The sequence below is a fragment of the Rattus norvegicus genome, chromosome 20 (genome assembly GCF_036323735.1).
Source record: "Rattus norvegicus strain BN/NHsdMcwi chromosome 20, GRCr8, whole genome shotgun sequence".
Taxonomy (NCBI): domain Eukaryota; kingdom Metazoa; phylum Chordata; class Mammalia; order Rodentia; family Muridae; genus Rattus; species Rattus norvegicus.
The window spans coordinates 28,587,501-28,607,465 of NC_086038.1; the positions used below are offsets into that span (position 1 = coordinate 28,587,501).

Sequence of the window (19,965 nt, forward strand, 5' to 3'; positions counted from 1 at the left end):
TGGTTCAGAATAGAGCCCAGACCCTTGGCCTCTCTCCTCTTCTCCACCCACTGTGTGTGAGTTATTTACACTCTGCTGGGTGTAGGATCCAAGGCCTGAGTGGGTGAGGGTGGCCCAGATCCTGTTAGAGTCATGGGAGGTCATGCTCTGGCCTTGGCAGGGGCGTGGGTGCAGGCATATCTGAATGCCGGCCAGGCTCCTGGCATGCAGGGAGCAGTGAGAAGCACATTTTTACCTTTGGAGGAAATTCCTGAGAGGGAAGAGGTGGGAAGCAGCGTCTCCTAGATGCCTGTCTCCGTCTGTTTGCCCAGGTCTCACGCAGCCCTGTGAGAGGGAAGCAGGTGTTTAATGATGCCCCTCCCAGCCTGCCCTCCCTTTTGCTGAGGCAGAAGCTGGTGCCAGGCAGCCTCACCTCTCCCCTCCTGAACCCTTTCCGTGGCTATGGTTGTTTCTTGGGGGAGACAGGAGAAGGTACCCTATAAGGCCCCCTAACTCCGAGCCTTCCCCAGGGGTGAGGGGCATTCCTGCACCATTCACGTGTGCTCTGGTATGAGGTGAAATGATTCTCAGATACCAGGCCTCTTGGAGCTTAGGTGAGGCCTGGCCCACTTACATTTTTAAAGATTTTTAGCTGGGCAGTGGTGGTACATGCCTTTAACCCCAGCACTCAGGAGACAGAGGAAGGCAGATCTCTGAGTTCAAGGCCAGCCTGGTTTGACAGAGCAAGTTCCAGGACAGCCAGGGCCACACAGAGAAAGCTTGTCTTGAAAAACCAAAAATTAGAGATTCTGGATCTATTAAGAGAATGGGAAAAACATGTCCTAACAGAATTACAGAAGCCGAGTCTCATGATGAACCCGTGCGAATGCGCTGTGACAGTCGCCTCGCCGTGAGACGATGGCAGAAGTCGGTATTTGTGGCCACTTGAAACCTGTGTTCTGTGGTCCTGGTTATGTCCCGCCTTCCCAGTGTCCTTCCATCTTGGTTCTGAGCATTGCAGAGAGCCCTGTTTTACCAATAAGGAAGTAGAGTTTGTCCAGGGCAGGGGACCCTTGCCTGGAATCAGAGGTAAAGCCACGCAGGAACCCAGTACGCTGACTCCACGCGGGGCATCGGGGTGAGGGGTCGCTTCCCTCACCATACTGCTGCAGAGACGGTGAGTCTCTGCTGGGTTCCCTGCCCCCTCCTCCTCTGCCCGCTGCTAGCGGAATTGATTGGGTTAACTCAAGCTGTGAAGTGAGCTGGCGATTTGGGTGCTAATTAAAATGACAGGAAGTAAACAGCCTCCAAAATACCCAGCATGCGCCCCCTAAACCCACCAGGCCTGCGCACTTCATCTTTCCCCCAGCTTGGTGCAGTGGGCCTGTCTCCATGGCAACTGAGCTGAGCTGCAGAGATCAAAGCAGGAGCTGGGTTAGCTCCAAACCTGCAGAACCTGGAGCGGGTGAAGGATTTCTGGAAAGAGCCTGGAGAAAGGAACCCCCACCCACCCCAGATATCTCACCCTCTGATGCCAGCCAGTTGCGTCCCCTCCGGGACTCCCTGAAGCGTGTTTACGTGGCAGGAGAAACTATCATGGCCTGGGATTGGCCTTCCCGGTTCCACTTGACTTAGGTCTTCATCAGCTAACACCTATGGTGTCCTGGTTTGGGGGTCCGTATTGTGCCATGCAATTGCATGAGGTCCTCTATACGTCACTTAATATCCCAGAGTGCCACACAGAGATAGCAACATAAGTTTCTCTTAGGGCTTCTGTGAAGAGTGAACAAGGCAGGAGCAGGAAGTACTTAACTTAGCTTCCCCAGCAGTACTTGATGTGAAGACGTAGCTGTTGTTACTAGCGCGGTTACTGTGTACTGGGTGCTGGGCAGGGAAGTTGAACTTTATGTGGTGTCTTCCCTTAAGGAATTGGATGTGTAAATAAGGCAGAAGAAGCAGAAACATGTGGCTGGGTGTCACCAGAGCAACGCTAGACTCTCCAAGGTAGGCTAAGCAGGCAAGGGCGGGGTTGAAAAGAGAATGCAGGAGCTGGGTTATGACAGACAACTAGCTGGTCTGGGTCAGACGTGAACATATGTGCAGAGTGGAGAAGGCAGCTGTGCAAAGCTATGTCCTACTGAGGGATCCCTGGGTGGACAGTGGACTCAGTGGCCAGACACAGACGAAAGATGAGCCTTCTTCTGGAGGTGTTGGGGAACCAGGGAAGGGTTTCTAAATGAAACGTTTATAGTGGTCCCCTCCTTTCCTATAAAAGCAATAGATGTTCATTGTAGAAAAATTTAAGATGGGGAGGGGTGATGCTAAACTCACTCTGCATCCCTGCCCTGCAGAGGAAACATCTGATAGAAGTAAGTTTTCTTAGTCTGTTTGTCTCTCTGTCCATCTGTCCACCCTTGTAAATAAACAAGTGCAAACTGCTCTGGTAGTAAATAGGACACACGTTAGAAAGAAAACAGCAGCCTGGGAAGGGTGAATGCAGAGCCAAGAAGGGATTCTACAGGGATTTCAGCTCGACTGTCTTGAAGAACTGGTGGGGACTGGAAAGGGTCAGGGGTGGGGGTAGGAAAGGATCAAGGGGGCTTAGAGAGGGCAGCGTGACACTCTACATGTATTCGAAGCTCCCTCAGAGGGGACAGAATGGCTTCCCATGGCTCTGGCTAGAGGTGAAGAAATCAGACATAAGCCCAACATCAGAAGATGCATGGGTGGAGAGGGGACCATAGCTGTGAGCTCTAGCCTACTGGCCTGTACTCTGGCTGTCCAGAGCTTGACCAGAACCAACCCTCATCTTACGTGTGCACTGGGAGACTTACACAGTTTCTCCCTCCAATGACCCTGGGCCCGTGTGGCACAGGGGAGGAATTCTAGCTTTTGTGGATAAGAGGCATTTGACGGACATTCTCCTAGGGAAAGGCTCCCCAAGCCCTGTTAGGTGCGGGTGAGTCACAGCAGAACCATAGGACATCCTCTTTGCCGAGAAGACCCAGGTACCCTTGTCTGATTATTTCTCAGCCACTAATAAGCCCACTTGGGTGCCATAAATAGACATAGTGCAGGAAGCATGGGCTTCCCAGTAAGCCACAATCCTCTTCATCAGCCTGAAGATGGTTCTGGCTCCCATCTGACCTCAGCGATTCCCCTATTTTACCCCAGAATGACTGTTCCTGTGATGCCTGCAAGATGCCTGTCGCCCCTCCCTGTGACCCCTATGGGGAATGATTAGTCTCACATCCCCACTGGACTCTGTTCCCCAGCAATGACCCCTCTTTCCCCAACTTTCAGGGGCATGTCACCTTTTCATCTCTCGCCCCTATTTTCTGCACCCAAATCTGAGTCTCTGATTGATATAACAGCTCCCATGTGGGGCATGTTTCTCTGAGAGAGGCCAAAAGAGAAGTGGCTGAGCTTCAGAGGCCAGAAATGTGCCTGGGGCACTCCCAAGGGGAAGCAGGGACCCTGGGTAGCTGCAGGGTCTCCTGTTCCCATCCCCCTGGCTGGCTGCTTCCACCCCGGAGAGTGAGGAGCTAAGTTGCAAAGGGATTATGAACTAGGCATCCCTCCAGCCTCTCAGCAACTGCGCAGTGGGGTCACCGGACTTGGTACTGCTATTCAGAAAGACCTCCTCTGTCCCCAGAGTCAGCATGGAGGCTGCCTCCTCCTGGGGAGTGGGGCACAGTATGGATGGAGTCTTAAAAGCCCTCCCTACTACCCCTTGAGTTTCTAATCAGACCTTCTTGGCCTTAAGCTTTAAGAAGCCACTTTGTACTGAGTCCCAAGGATTCTACAGTGGGTTTTGACTGAAGTCTGTGAGTGGACTCCAAAGCCCTCAGCTCTAGAGTGGCAGGATCACAGGAGATGAGAGATTACCTCAGACCCCGCCCACTGTGGTATTTTAGCAGGTGGCTGGGGAGGGCACAGATCTTGATGGTCAAAGACAGCCAGTTCACATCTGTCCCCCAAACACTAGACAATCACAAGATCTCTGTCCTTGAAATGGGGTCTCAATATGTAGCCCAGTCCAGCCTTGAAGTGGATATCCTCCAGCCTCAGCTCCCGACTGCTGGAATGGTAGGCATGCAACACCATACTCCCCCCTCTTCCACTTTACAACCACACTGCTCCCATTTCCCAAGGGAAAAATGGGAGCAGCGGGAGACAGTCCCTGAAAAAGGCTGGTACCTCCTTCCTTCCGCCCAGCCTTGGTCATCGTGGCCGGCCTCAGCTATTTGATCATTCTCAGCCTGTTTCCCCGTCTTCTGTAAAGCAGGCTCCGGGCAGAGGACCCCTGCACCCCAGATGCTGTTGAACAAAGGCTAGAACTGAGCTGTCATCCTTTGCCTGCTCCTGCAAAAGGCCAAGTGTGTGTGTGTGTGTGTGTGTGTGTTTGTGTGTGTGTGTGTGTGTGTGTGTGTGTGTGTGTGTGTGTGTTTATCCTATGGCTTCCAGAGCAAGCCCTGAGCATTTGGACCCTGGTGACCTTTCTCCTGTCTGATCCTGAGCCCAAGGACTGGGAGACACCTGGCTCCTTGGGCATCCTGTGGTGTCCAGGGTGAGGAGAGCCAAGGGTTAGGGCAGAGGCTCAATGGGAGAGACAGAGAGGCAGGCAGAGACATCCTGAGAGCCAGGCCCTCTCTCCCTCCCTCTATCCTTCCCTCCCTGCTCTCCCACCCATCTCTTAATACCTTCCCTATCTATGGAAGAGACAGGAAGGCTGCACGAGTGTGAAAGCTGGAGGCTGTTCACAGAAATGGGGTCTGCTACTTCATTTCTGGATACAAACCATCTGGCACTGGCGGATGGCCTCAAGTGGCCCCGTGTTCATGTGCTACACATCTGTATGCTTCTGTGCAAAGCCATAGAAGGAAGGAGGAGGAATGTCACACCTGACTGCACACACATAACACACACACATGCACACACACATGCACACACACTCACATACACACACACACACACGCACATGATACATGCTCATAGGCATACATATATGTACCTAGGTAGGCCCGAATGAATGGTATTTTTAGTTTGACCATTGCCTGCTTGGCTCTGCCCTGGAAGTTTTCATTCCTGCTGTCCTGTTACCTGTTGGTTTCCAAAGCCCTCATGGGCATCTCTTCGCTGTTTGCCCCCGTTGTCTGATGCCAGTACAGCCCCCTCAGACATATGTCCTCTTCTCCTGGGTATAACAGCTAAACGCCAGGTCTATGCCACACCCACCCCTCCACATCTCTGAATGGGATATGGCAAAGACTAGGATGAGTTGCAGGTAGCCACATGTGGTTTCTCCTCAGTGTCCCGTGCAGAGAAAGCTGGTGGTTGGTTCTTCAGGATCCAGAAGCTGCTCCTATCTGCCTGGCAAGGTTTCTTCCAGACACTCTGGAAGCTGTTTGAGGGCCTTTAACAACCAGCCCCACCTCAAAGGACAGAGGGAAGAGGCAAAGAGTGTTGGTGCTTTTGTGAAAGGGAGGCGGGCCTGTGGAAAGCTTTTCTTCTTCTGGTCAGGCTGGGGTGGTTGGGCCATCCAATGCAACAGAATGGGAAGATCTCCAAGGGCCTTGGTCTCAGAGATCCCACGAGGTAGTGGGAAGAGAGGGCTTTCCTGGGCATCCGAGACCTGCTTCAGTGAAGGTGGGAGCTGAGTCACGTGATGGCACATCTCTGACTGTTCTGGTTTCTTCTGCCTGTGAAGAAGCTGGCTCACGTGACCTGGAAGGACCTTTCAGGTTCCCCTGGACCATAATGATCAGGAAAACCATCACCGTAGGCACTGTTCCCTTCCCAGTGGGCACCATCTGAGCTTTGTCGGAAGGAAGGAACCCTGAGCAGACACTAGCTTTCCTATAGCTCTTCCTCACACCTCCCTCACAGGGTGGGCAGGTGACGGCAGGGTACGTGCCAAAGAAGAGGCTGCAGCAGGAGAGACTGGGTGCCGTTTCCAGATACCCCGGGCAGAGGCACAAGAAACACCATTTCCAGGCAGTACAGCCCCCTCAGACATCTGCCTTGGTATAGAGCCAGAGCTGGGCTGGGGTTTATTGTCAGCTCAGAACCGTGGGGCTTACCTTACACTTCCACAGTATAGTTTGTGTGCGTGTGTGCAGAAGACACAGGAATACAGGCCTCTAATTTGTGTTGCTGGGGGTGCTGGGTCTCTAGACTCATCACAATCAAAGTAGCCCAGGGATGCCCGGGTTCTGAGAGTGGGCCTCACAGCCACGTCTTTCTTCTTCTCCCCTCTGCTGATTTCCTGTGGATCCCATGGTGTTCTGTCTTCAGGAGGTAGAGGTGAGTACAATCCGGGCCTCTTCCCTGGCCAGCCACCGGTGTGGAGTGGGAAGTCCCGTGTGGGAGAGACTGGAACGGGTTCTAGGATATCGAGAGTGGGGAGGTTACGGGCAGTGCCTGGGTGGGCAGCTGTGGAAACAGTGGCCCAGGCCTCTCCCTTCCTCGTCTCTTCAGTTGACCTGAGATGTAATTGGGGCTCTTCCTCCCTCCCACCCCTCTGTCCCTTCCCAGGATGATTACATCAAGAGTTGGGAGGACAATCAGCAAGGAGACGAAGGTAGTATGTCCCTCTGGGTATGGGGGGAGGAGTCTGGCACCCACGGGGACAGAGGAGCAGTGACCTTGGGCACAGGACTTGAAGTCCTGAACTCTGGTTACCGAGGGCTGCTGGAGAGAGGCACCTCTGGGGTTGGGCTGGGGATCCTGGGTTCTCCTCGGGTGTTCAGGGTCCTGACCTTGGGTCCCCACAGCTCTGGATACCACCAAGGACCCCTGCCAGAAGGTGAAGTGCAGTCGTCACAAGGTGTGTGTCGCTCAAGGCTACCAGCGCGCCATGTGTATCAGCCGCAAGAAGCTGGAACACAGGTGAGTGACAGCAAGGAGCCCCAGGAGGGGCTGTTCTGCTCAGAAGGTGGGGCTCCATGGCCCTGTCCTTACCTAGGCATCTACTGTTTCAAAGAACATCGCTCACGGTCATCCCTCAGAACAAGGACACGTGACTACATTGTTTCTGAGCAGTGGTTCTCAACCTTCCTAACACTGCGACCCTTTAATACAGTTCCTCATGTTGTGGTGAAATTACTTTTCACTGCTACTTAATAACTGTAATTTTGATAGTTATGAATCATAATGTAAATATCTTTGCTTCCTGATGGTCTTAGGTGACCCCTATGAAAAGGCCATTCGACACAGAAGGGGTCTCGACCCACATGTTGAGAACCACTGTTTCAGGGCGTCAGGGCATCCACCATTGGTTCTACTGGATTGGTTGGGTGTGGCTCTGGGTCTGTGGTAAGAGAAGACGCTCCAGACAATTCTCTTTTAGGTCTTAATGGCCACCAGCAAGCAGAGGGCAACTTGGGCAGGAAGACATGGCCCCTGAGAAAAGACAGAAGAACCTGGAGGGAGCAGATTCCCATCCTGAGAGATGTTTCTGGGAGGAGGGGATGTCTGAGGATAAAGGAGATGGTATTTGTGAAAATGCAAACTTTAGGGTTCCCTGCAAATGCAGGAAGCACTGGTGTTGGAGTGTTCCCCTTCCCACTTGTCTCCTGGCTGTTGGTTGGAGGTGTGAGTTCCTAGTCATTGGAAAGCACCACAGGGAGCTTTGGGTGTCCTCAGCTTCATCTTGTGGCTACTGGCTTTCCTTAAATGAGGGATAAAGGAAGGGAAAGTGAGAGGGAGGGAGAGAGGGCAGGAAGGGGAGGGGGGAGAGAGAGAAGCAGAAAAAGAGACAGAGACAGAGATAGGAGCAGAAACAGAGAGACAGAGACAGAAGCAGAGACAGAGACAGAAGCAGAGGCAGACAGAGAGTGCCACATCTTACCAAACACACTCAGGACTAGAGAGTCACAGCTCCTCTCTGACCTGGGTGTCCTGTGTGTCTAAGACAAACGGGTTAGACCAGATCACCTGAAGCCCCTGTTCTGACATGTGGGGATTTCACGAAATATTGAAGACTGTAGCTTCTGAGGCCTGTGGAGGAGGAGGAGGCGTTGAGGCCCATTTTGGGGGTTTTATACCAACTCTTCCATTTTGCAAATGTTAATGAATTCCTCCACTGAAAACCATAACAGTGACTACTGAGTGATTAGACCCAGTGACTGACCGAACCAGACATGGCCCGAGACCTCTGCTTTGGTTGACCCCTCATGCAATCAGACCTGATAGTCTCTCTGTGAAAGGCCAACTGAGGGCCCCTGTCCTGCCTGGTTGGTCCATTTTTAGGAGCTGGTTTTGATGGGGGGATTGGGTGACGAGAGAGGTCGGGAGCATGGGTCTACTGTAGGCTGCTGGATTGGAGTTATCGGGCAATGTCTACTGGACCTTCTGGTAGGAATCTTTTTACCCCTGACCCCACATCTCCCCATCCCCACATCTCCCCCCGTCCATGTTCACAGGATCAAGCAGCCTTCTTTGAAACTCCACGGAGGCAAAGACTCCATCTGCAAGCCCTGTCACATGGCCCAGCTAGCTTCCGTCTGTGGTTCCGATGGCCATACCTACAGTTCAGTGGTGAGGAGCCTTGGCCATGTATGGGGTGGAGGTGGGGTGTCCCCAATGCCACGGGGAACAGAAGGAGCCCCCACAAAGGTTCCTAGGATTAGTATGGGACTCTGTCAGTACGTTCAATGCAGCTGTTCAGCCCTGGTCAGGGTGAGCTGACCTTTGGCAGGCAGAGGGCAGGGAAGAGATATGAAGAGATGTTTGGGCAGGTAATGCAAGCGGAGAAGCCAGGGAAAGGCTCACAAAGGTGCTCAGAGGCCTGGATGGAAGGAGGGGAGCTCTTGTGGTCAGTTGCTAGAGAGAATGAAGAACTTGTACACTGAGGACTTTATGCTCACCAGCCAGCAGAGGGCGATGTGGACAGGACACTGTCCCCATCAGAAGAGGTAGGGAAGAAGTGTTGGGGGTGGGAACAGGATCCTACCTTGTAGAATTTTGAGAGGAAGAACGGGATGATGTCTGTGAAACCATTTTGCAAACTCAAGCGTTCTAGGGGAGCACAGGTGATGGCTAGTAACATATCTAGAAGTAAACACTAGGGTGTTTAGCTAGGGTTGAGTTAGGAGACCCCGGGTGTTTGTGTCTTGTTGGTTTTTTTTTCTTTTTCTATTTTCCTGGTGTGTGTGTGTGTGTGTGTGTGTGTGTGTGTGTGTGTGTGTGTGTGTGTGTGCATGCATGTATGTATGCATGTGTGCATGTGTGTGCATGCATGTGTGTGTACATGTTACATGTTTGCATGTGTGTGTACATGTTTACATGTTTGCATGTGTATGGGCCTAGGTTGATGCTGGGACTTGTTCTCCATTGTTCTTCCTTCTTAGTAATCGGGTTAGCGTTTCTCAGTTAAACCGGAAGTCCACCATATTGCTAGTCTTGTCAGCCAGACTCTTCAGGCTGGAGGGACAGTTGGGTCCACAGGGTTCTACCTGGCATTTCTGGGAATTCGAACTCGGATTCCCGTGCTTGTGCAACAGCATTTTAACACCGACCATTGTCCCAGCCCTGGAGAGCCTTTTGGTTGGCATAGGATGCAGGTGTAGGATAAGAGTTTCCTGCTCAGGTTAAAGTTACTGAGGGGGCACAGGAGACAGCACAGAGGAGTTGAGAGGAAGAGGAGGAGAAAGAAGTGGGATGCAGATGAAGAGGAGGAAAACTGTCCTGGAACAGAGGACAGGCATCTTATGGGCAGGAAGCTGCCGGGAAAGGTCCAGGAGGTCTCGCTTCCACCTCAAGCTCATGGCCCTGGGCGTGGCCGTGGGCCTCCCTTGGCCTTGATGTGTAGTGGGTTGGTCTGACGTTATCTGTATTTCCCTTTTCTTTTTTTTCTTTCTTTCTTTCTTTTTTTCCGGAGCTGGGGACCGAACCCAGGGCCTTGCGCTTGCTAGGCAAGCGCTCTACCACTGAGATAAATCCCCAGCCCCGTTATCTGTATTTCAATGTTAATTTGGGCCCTTAAAATTGGTTGTCCTAGAGAAGAGGGAGTCTGTATACAGACTCCCCTTAGCCAAGTAATCTTGTCTCTAGTTAGCTGTGATTGGTCAATAAAGATGCTAATAGGCAACGGTTGGGCAAAGGAGACATGGGCAAAGGGAGAGTTGAGGTTTTACAGGCTTGGGTCAGAGAGGTCCACCGGGAGGAGAAGGAGAAAGAAGCAGCAGCCATGGGTTAAAGTTAAAGAGAGCATGGCCCTAAAGGTTGCCCTGTAGAACTAAGAGCAGATAAAACATAGTAAGTAATAACTTGGGGTTATCGATAAGAGAGTAGATTCTAACAGAATAGAGGGTGGGCAGCTGCCCAGCCCTTGTGCTGCTTAAGACTTATTATAGATATAAACACCGTGAATGTGTATTTTTTTAGTCCTTGTCTACTCCCAGAGGAACTCAATGATCAAGGCGGGGTAGAATCCCAGGCTGGGGTTTTAATACTCACTGCTACACTGATGTTCTCTAGCAAGCCCAAGCCCCATGGCCCTTCCTTTGAGTGGTAGGGATTCAGGGCCCCTGGCGGCAGGCCCCGTAGTTGAGCCCCCACGCCCTAGCCTGAGCTCTGTCGCGCAGTGCAAGCTGGAGCAGCAGGCATGTCTGAGTAACAAGCACCTGGCGGTGAGGTGTGAGGGCCCCTGCCCCTGTCCCACGGAGCAGTCTACTGCGTCTACCACCGACAGCAAGTCAGGTAAGAGAGTGTGACCAAAGCTAGATCCGGGCTGTTGGACCTAGCCAGGAGGCCTGGGCATCCTTCAGGACTGTAGGATAGTTTGCAGAGTGGGAAGGCACTGTCGGCCATAACAGGAACCTGTATAGTTTGGGGTCCTGGTAACGGAGAACAGAAAGCTGGGGCTTCGTCTCTTTTTTCTTCCCTGGGTGTTGGAGAAGTGGGTGAGAAGAAGGTAGCCCCCCTGCAAGGAGACTGACTAGTTTGAGTGGGAGGGAGGGGAAGAACGAGGAGTGGGGATGGGGAATGGGAGGGGAGGAAGCTCCTCCCACTTCCCTCTTTTGCTTCCCTTAACATTGCCCATGCTCCCAGCCTGCTGCTTCATCCCACCCAGCCCCAAACCTCTGCTCCGTCTTCATTGCAGAGACCTGCACAGGGCAGGACCTGGCCGACCTGGGGGATAGGCTTCGTGACTGGTTCCAGCTCCTTCGTGAGAACTCGAAGCAGAATGGCTCAGCCAGCAGCTCCTCTAGCCCTGCAGGTGGCATGGGGAACTGATTCTCTGTCTGGGTTGGGGTGAGGTGGGGAAGACAGGAAGGGGCTCAGCAGACAGGTGTCACAGGGCCAGTCCACTTCTGTCCTCTCCCTTTCAGATTCCAAGCCCACGATGTGAGCCCCCAAAGAGCTTTACCTTGCAGTAGAGTGGTTGGTCGGCTTTAGCCATGATACGATGTGGGTGCCATAGCTCAGTCCCTCCACGGGGTAGCCAAGGAAACTGAAGAAATGCTGTTTTGTGGGCTCGAGGATATAGCAGGGAGAGCTTGGCTGGGAGAGCACTGCCGAGCATACTCACAGCCCTGGGTCTGATCCCCAGAACCCAAGACACATCTTCAGAAAGGCTTGTAAACTAGGCTTCAAGTGGTTCTGTTACGGTTCTGTGTGGGGGTAGAAGCAAAGGCCTTTGGCTGTCCTTTACTTTCCCTCCGTACCCTGAGGTTAAGTTTCAGACTACCCTGACTCTGAACAGAGGTCTGGGGCTGAGATACATAGAAAGATGGATGGACAGACAGATGGACAGCAGAGCCTACCTGAATTCTAGTCTCCCCTCCAGGGTTGGACAAGAGCCTAGGGGCCAGTTGCAAGGACTCCATCGGTTGGATGTTCTCTAAGCTGGACACCAGTGGAGATCTCTTCCTGGACCAGACAGAACTGGCTGCCATCAACCTGGACAAATACGAGGTCTGCATCCGCCCCTTCTTCAACTCCTGCGACACCTACAAAGATGGCCGAGTCTCTACTGCTGAGTGGTGCTTCTGTTTCTGGAGGGAGAGTAAGTACTGCCTGTGGCTCTCGGGCACCGACTTCTTCCTCCCTGTGGGGCTCAGCTTCAGCTCTAGCCTCTCTTTTGGAGTCACAGTGGTAGCCTCTTACTCACATGCTTGGGCTCAGAGCCTTCTCAGCTCATCTTGCTGTATCCATCCGGGCTTCTCTCACTGATTAGAACCCAGGGTAGGGACCTTCACATGTACAACACATGTGAACTCGCAAATATGTACACATACACATAGACACACAAACATAAGATAAACACACGTGTATAAGTATGAATGTGATGTTTCAGGGGCCCCTTGGAGAATCTGAGTGGGGGTGGGGGAGGGAGGGTCTTGAAGCCAAGGACACAGATGTCACATCTTCACCCCAGACAGGTGATCGTGTAAGTCATCGTTAGACCACACATGAAGGCTTTTTTTTTGAGACAGGATTTCATACACCCCAAGATGGCCTGGAACTCACCATGTAGCTGAAACTATAGGCATGCACCAACCACACCTAGATTTTTTTTTTTTTTTAAAGATTATTGGGCTGGAGAGATGGCTCAGTGGTTAAGAGCACTGACTGCTCTTCCAGAGGTCCTGAGTTCAATTCCCAGCAACCACATGGTGGCTCACGACCATCTGTAATGGGATCCGATGCCCTCTTCTGGTGTGTCTGAAGACAGCGACAGTGTACTTATATACATAAAATAAATAAATCTTTTTAAAAAATCTTTTTTTAAAGATTTATTTATTTTTATATGAGTACACTATAGCCATCTTCAGACACACCAGAAGAGGGCATCAGATCCCCTTACAGATGGTTGTGAGCCACCACGTGGTTGCTGGGAATTGAACTCAGGACCTCTAGAAGAGCACTTGGTGATCTTAACCGCTGAGCCATCTCTCTAGCTCCCACCCCAGTTTTTATTTTTATTGTTTTTCTTTCATCTTTTGGAGACAGGGTAGCATGTAGACCAAGGTGGTTAGAACTCACTCTGTATTCCAGGCTGGCCTTGGACTTGTGGTGTTGTTTGTCTCCTGAGTGCTGGGAGTACCACCACGCCTCCTGCTTGGCATTTGTCAGCCGTGTGTGCTTAGATCCAGAGCAGGCTCTGTGCTTAGAAATCACCTAGGCCAAGGGGCAATTGATGGAGAAGTTGAGGTCTCTAGTGAGCTGCCCAGTGCCTCTGCTGACCACGGTCAAAGTAAGAAGCATCTGCAACCAAAGGCCAAGGCTTGGCTAGGGCTCCACCATGTGCTAAGCTGGGGTCCCAAATAAGTGACCCACATCCTTGTGAGTTCACTTTCTGGGAGATAACAATGTCTAACTCTGAGGCTCTGTGAGCACAAACTAAGGAAATCTGGACCCACAGTACCATGGGAGTCACGCCTCCCTCAGTGGTGCTGAGGCCTAAGACCTTTTCTATCTTCAGTGTGCTGACCAGCCTGCCTGCTGCCTGTGCTCCCTCAGTGTATCCACTCCCCAGGCTGCTGATGTCCATCCCATGTCTTCCGAAGACGCAGAAGGCTTAAGCTGTCCTGTTTTACTATCAGGCAGATATCTGGTTTGGAAGGCCATGGTCTCCCCAAGGACCCAGACAGTAGAGACAGGCCACCAGTTATGTTCAGGCCCGGGGTTAAGTCTAACGTCTAATCTGTTCTCCTACGGTTTCTCAGCCTGTGGTGTCTGCCTGTCCCTACTGCCTCTTTTGAATTTTGTTGTTTGAATTTTGTTGTGGGTTTGTTTGTTTTGATTTTTGAGACAAGGACTCACTATCTGACTGTGGATATCCTAGAACATTCTATGTAGACCAGGCTAGCCTTAAACTCATAGCTATCCACCTGTCTCTGACTCCAGAATGCAGTAGTTAAAGGTAGGCACCACCATGCCCAGCTTTCTTTTGAACTTTTTAGCTCATCCTGTGAGAGCCAACACCCTCAGAGAACCTTGGGGCTCTTGTGATCCTTAGCCTCTCTTAAGCAGCGACGGCCTCCCTTAACTGGACGCTGGGTGTCTTCATCCAACAGCCTTATATCAGTTTGGGAATCCTAGTAGGATTGGGGCGTGCCACCACCACCCTGGTGTGGCCTGATGTGAGACCAGGTGGTTTTGTTGCAGAGCCCCCACAAAAGGTTCTAAGTTTGGGGGGCTCAGTGTGTTTTCAGCACCATGGGCCGATCCTAAGGCTGCTTCTCTCTACAGAGCCCCCCTGCCTGGCAGAGCTGGAGCGCACACAGATCCAGGAGGCAGCCAAGAAGAAGCCAGGTAAGGAGGGGTGCAGAGGAGGGAGCTAGAGATGCTACCCTGCACTTTCTTGAGGGTCAGAGGTTTCAACTGCCTTGCTTTACAAGGAACCTAGAAGAGGCCCCTGGCACAGGAAAACATCTTTCTTGGTTTCATTGGCTTGTTAGGCAGGAGTCTCCTCAGGGAGTATGTTTAAACACTTGGGCTATCCAGACCAGGGCAGGAGAACCATCTACTTACATTCACTGGAACAGGTGTGTGTCTGAGGCTGGAATGGGAACCCCCTCCGTGGGAGGTGCTCATTCATATTCTAAATGAACACCCTGGAGAGATGAGAGAGACCCAGGTCAGACTCAGTCAGAACCGATGGGTGAGGCAGACAAGGTTCTTGGCCACATAAAGCCTTCGGCCAGCCTAGCCATGGGAACACTCAGCACGTAGAGTTGGGAAGAAAATTCTCAACTCAGACTGCTGTGTAGGGGCTGAGGGAGAATGCAGGTGGGCATAAGTCTCCTGAGAGGCCAGTAGAGATCTTCTGGGGCACTAGCCTTGGAAGGGGTGTGGGTTATGTCTTGAGGGAGGGTAATAAGCCAGGCACATACACTGATGGCATCAGGAAAAACCTTGAGGTCTCAATAAAAACCCAACTCAACCAAACAAACAAAAACACAGGGCCTTGTGGCTCCTTGAGAGTTACATGATTGGACGCACAAGACCAGCACGTTGAATGAGCACCCATAGGACTGTGCTGGCCAGGCCTACTGGCTTCCAGCCTTGGTAAGGAAGCCACTCTATCACCCACTTCCCAAAGCAGGCCCCAGTGCCTTAGATTCTCCACTCTAGCGTACCTAAATGCCACCCTGGCTGTCTCTGTGGTTCTTATCTGCCCTCCCTGCTCCCACCCCGTCTAAAATGTCTCAGAAGATGCCTTGTGGACAGTCTGAGGGCCTGAGCAAATAAATCCTGAAGAAGGAAGAGAAACTCCACATTCCTAGCTGGAGAGAAACCAAGAGTGGGATCAAGCTTTCTAACATATGAGGCCAGCCTGTCCTCCAAGATGGAGGCCATGAGACCCAGGAAACAGCAGCACTTGATAGCATCCTCAAAGGAGCCAGAGCATGTGATACAAGGATGCTGGGGAAGGGAGGTCTTCCGGTCGGTAGTCCTGAGTGTCTGGTGTCTTAAGGGCTGGGCGTCAGTACCAGGCTGGCCAGGTTCTCAGGCCATCTAGGCCCCTGCTCACCCACTCCAGAGCCCACACTCCCAGCTCTCGCCCTAACCCTCAGGTATCTTCATTCCGAGCTGTGATGAAGATGGTTACTATCGGAAGATGCAGTGTGACCAGAGCAGTGGTGACTGCTGGTGCGTGGACCAGCTGGGCCTGGAGCTGACCGGCACACGCATGCATGGGAACCCTGACTGTGGTAAGGAGCATGTGGCTAGTTCTCAGGGTCACGTAGGTGGGGCAGGACTCCAGGCTGAGAGAGTAGATGCCGCGTGGAGGTTCCTTACTGGTCTTTCGCTTGTTTTCCCAACAGATGACATCGTGGGTTTCTCCGGGGACTTTGGAAGCGGTGTCGGCTGGGAGGATGAGGAGGAAAAGGAGACAGAAGAGGCAGGCGAGGAGGCTGAGGAGGAGGAGGGTGAGGCGGGTGAGGCAGATGACGGAGGCTACATCTGGTAGATGGCCCTCGAAGGCCTCGGCAGGCCAGGGTGCCGACGGCCAGAAAGACAGGCCAGAAGAGACCTGGACAGCAGCAGGCAACTTAGCAAATGGATCCGGAAGTCAGCGTGAAGGACCCTGGCTCCAGTGGGGACTGGAGAGTGTGGCTTGTGTGACTGGTGTGTGTGTGTGTGTGTGTGTGTGTGTGTGTGTGTGTGTGTGTGATGTGAGTCACCTAGAGGTCCCTTCCTTCCTGTGGTTATTTCTTTCCCATTGTTATCGATGTTCAAATGCACACTTTCACGCACATGGACACACCAACAGACCAAAATCAATGTGATGTGATGCCCCAGATCCTGTCCCTCAGGCCAACACCTCGACCCAGGTCCTGCCCTGCTCAATCAACCTTACCCCCTCCTGCCTTTCTTCCTTCCTCTCCTGAGGCCAGAGAGGGAGGGCAGGAAGCTGGAAGCTGAGCATCCTCCCCAAATCGGGCTGATTTGATGTGAAAGCCCCACCATGGTGTGTGGTGGTGAGGCAGGACCTGTTCACACAACAAGGCTTACCCTTCTGCTGACATCCAGAGAGCTGCTTGTGGGTGTGTCCAGCCGTGACCTCTGGGCTGTACGTGGCTAAGGATAGCTATCCATGTGGCCCAACACAAAACAGGAAACTTACTTAAAAATAGGGTTTTTTGGGGCTGGGGATTTAGCTCAGTGGTAGAGCGCTTACCTAGGAAGCGCAAGGCCCTGGGTTCGGTCCCCAGCTCCGAAAAAAAGAACCAAAAAAAAAAAAAAATAGGGTTTTTTGGTTGCTGCTTTTGGGTTTTTGATAATTGGATTGGGGAGTTCTTGAATGTGGGCTTTGTAGATGACAATACTATTACAACATCAAAAGGTTGGACACACCCAATAGGTTATCTCTTAGCCTAGTCCTGAGTAACCAGAGATAGCCCAGCAGAACAGGCAGAGACCATGAGGCAGAGGAGGAGGGTAGGTCCCTTGATACCAGGCCTCAGATTAACCCAGTCAGCACCTGTTGCCTCCTGGGGCTCTAGGCTGCTTTCTTGGCAAATGGGGGCTGTCATCATGCAGTTCAGTTTTGAGGGCTCGCAGCCATGACCTCTGTTTCCTGGCAAGAGTCCCTTTGTCCTAAGGAGCAGAGGAACAGAAAGCAGCACACGTCTGCCCACCTCCTCCCTGACCCTGTAGGAAACGATCCCCTCTTGTCCAGAGAAAGGTATGTCTCTGAGATCCTGTGAGAAAGCATCAGGAAGCTGTGACTTCCTGTGCCCAGAGATAGTCCTGGAGGAGAGGCCCCGATACCTTAGTCCTCTCAACCATGGCTTCCCTCTGTCTCAAGGGTCCCCAAGATGGCCCTACTAGAGCCGTGCCCCAGACTCTATTTAAAGCCCCACCACATATATGAATAGAGAGCAATGTATCAGAGGGGACCACACTGGGCAGCTAGGCCCTGAGGCCATGCCTCAGTGTGAGGGGCTTTTACCCAGATGCCCTGTGGGGTTTTGTGTGTTTATTGATTCCCACTGCACCCCCTCTCAAAGGAAATTCCTTAAAATATTTGATGAAGAATTTCTTACCTGTACTTGGGCCACTGATACCCTTTGGTATGTGCGTGCGTGTGTGTGTGTGTGTGTGTGTGTGTGTGTGTGTGTGTGTGTGTGAGAGAGAGAGAGAGAGAGAGAGAGAGAGAGAGAGAGAGAGAACACCGAGGGCCACCCTGACGGCTAGGGAGAGTGAGGACAGCCCCCTGTGTGGTGGAAGGCTGGGCAGCTACTGGGGTTCTTGTGCTAGGGTTTCCAGGACAAAGCCCCAGTCTGGCTGTCCCCCAGCATCTCAGGGGCACTAGCTGGTTACATCCACTGAGTGTGGACTTTAGGGAAGAGCCTCATCCTTCCCATCCCTTCCCGCCACCCTGGAATGGCCACCTTCCTTGTCATCTCCTGGGGCAAATACAGAAATGCCACTAAGCTCCATAAAGTGCTTCTCATTCCACAACACAGTTCTGACTCTCCGGGTGACTGTCCCTGATCCCATCCCCTTCCTCCTCCCTCCCTTCCTCAGGCCTCTGCAACCATCCTCTGGTCCCTGGCTCAGTCACATCAGCCCTCTGCATTATAGAAGCAGCCATCCCTCCTCCTCCTCCTCCTCCTCCTCCTCCTCCTCTTCCTCCTCCTCCTCCTCCTCTTCCTCCTCCTCCTCCTCCTCTTCCTCCTCCTCTTCCTCCTCCTCCTCCTCCTCTTCCTCCTCCTCTTCCTCCTCCTCCTCCTCCTCTTCCTCCTCCTCCTCCCCTTCCCCCACCCCCTCCTCCAGCTGGAGTTACTTGAAACTTCCTGCTCTCGATAGGACGGAGTCTGATTCTTCCTCTGCCGTAGCTGGATTCCCAGAACATCCCGGGTAGCTGTGAAGGATTTCAGACTTTCTGGGGTGGGGATGGGGTGTTGTGGAGGAAGAAGCATCCCCTTCTTTCGCCCTGCCCCACTGAGGGGGCTGTGCTCTGTGTGTCCCTGGATCTTCTGGTTTTGTATCTGACTTTGTAAATATGTTTTAGGAAGAAAGCAGAAGGTATGGAGCTTGACTGTGGCAGGCCTCAGGGGTCCAGAAGTTTGTCCCCCTCTAAAGTGTCCCCCCCGTACTGCCCTTCGCCCCCACTGAGACTGAGTCTCACAAGGGTAGACAGAGCAGTTGTCCCTGGTGGGGCCGAAGGTCCCCAAGTAGCTTCTGGTTTCCTCAGGAACGAGGTCCCAGGCCAGACTATTGTCAGTCCTAAGGCCTCATCCTTGAATAAGCTGCCTACCCAGTTCCCCCATGCTCCTGCCTGCTCTCGCTCCCTTGCTATGGGCAGGAGAGCTAGGGCTGTGCTGGAAAGAGTTCAGCCAAACTACAGCAGCACCCCGCCTTGCCGGGCCCTGGAGCTGCCCTACTAAGACCCTCCATAGCCCTTGGGTGCTGGGAGGGATGGCGTAAGTTGGGGCAGTTTGAGGTTGGAGGGAGTAAATGTGCCTTGAGAGACACTCAGAGGTCCCAGGGAGCTCTGGCAGGAGGCAAAGTTGGTGAGAGAGTCATGGGACATCTTGACTTCCCTCCAGTGTTTCATAGGAGTCCACGTGATGGGTGGGCACAGGTCCGTCCTTACTCCGGCCCCCTCCCTCCCCTGGTTTGGGTTGGTACCCGTCTGGCTTTTCTTGAGCTTTATCTGCTTTCGGCTTCTCCTCTAAGTGGGTAGATGGGGTCTTTTGATATCGGCTCCCCAAAGCCTGAGCCCACAGGCCTGGGAGAGAACCAGGGGCCCGTCTTTGATACCTGGGTCATCACGAACCCTTCTGCCTGCAGTTGTCCCAAGGAAGGACCTGGGGGTGCAAAAGGAGATTCAAGACATCTGTAACAAGTCAGGCAGAGCAACCCGCTTCTTAGCCCGTGTCCCACTTAAACTGAGCTTAGAGTTAAACATTGTGGTCAAGTGCTTGGGTTCCGTCTGTAGATTTAAGTGCTGACGTTGTATTTCCCAGTAATCTTAGATGTCTTTTGAAAAACTGAACAAGTGTTAGACCTGTGTGTGCGTTGGTGGGCACTCAAGCATCCCATGGGTGACCCCGTTCTCTCCCCTTCCTCCGTGACACATCCACTCCTGCCCCGCCCACCCCCACTTGCCTCCACCCGGGGCCCCTCACTTTGCTGTGGTCTTTATCTGCCTGTTACTCAGCCTAAGGAAACAAGTTCACTCTACACACGCATAAAAGAAAGCAAATGTTATTTTTAAGAAAATGGAAAATAAAAACTTTATAAACATCACCTGCCGAGAAACCTGTGCTTAGTCTCTTAGTGTTGTTGTCCTAAGGGTCGACCTTTGCCGATGAGACCCCATGGTCCAGACTACCTCCGTCAGCTGTGTGTTCTTACCATTGCAAGAGAGACCTCAGAGAAGGCAAGCCTGATTCATCCACAGAGGACCAGGCACGGTTTGAAATGCTTAGCGTTATTGCAAAGTTGCCTCCCGTCTAAATTAGCCTCTCTGTCGGTAAGCACACCCCTGCACCTCGGCTACAAAACAGAGATAAA

The 19,965-nt window shown here is 52.5% G+C and overlaps 1 protein-coding gene and 1 long non-coding RNA gene across 2 annotated transcripts in view; one reads left to right on the top strand and one right to left on the bottom strand.

The window, feature by feature from the left end:
* Positions 1-3,352, bottom strand: part of LOC134483914 (uncharacterized) — an 8,658-nt gene extending 5,306 nt beyond the window's left edge. The window contains exon 1 of the long non-coding RNA XR_010061110.1: positions 1-3,352. This exon is cut by the window's left edge and continues 150 nt beyond it. This is a non-coding gene — a long non-coding RNA (uncharacterized LOC134483914).
* The window catches only part of Spock2 (SPARC/osteonectin, cwcv and kazal like domains proteoglycan 2), a 26,937-nt gene extending 7,239 nt beyond the window's left edge, over positions 1-19,698 (top strand). Inside the window, 10 exon segments of the mRNA NM_001108533.3 lie at positions 6,277-6,285; positions 6,517-6,562; positions 6,756-6,870; positions 8,406-8,520; positions 10,569-10,683; positions 11,087-11,203; positions 11,774-11,992; positions 14,182-14,244; positions 15,510-15,647; positions 15,762-19,698. Coding sequence (NP_001102003.2) covers positions 6,277-6,285; positions 6,517-6,562; positions 6,756-6,870; positions 8,406-8,520; positions 10,569-10,683; positions 11,087-11,203; positions 11,774-11,992; positions 14,182-14,244; positions 15,510-15,647; positions 15,762-15,907 — 1,083 coding nt within the window. The 3' untranslated portion in view covers positions 15,908-19,698.
* The last annotated feature ends 267 nt before the right edge of the window (positions 19,699-19,965 follow it).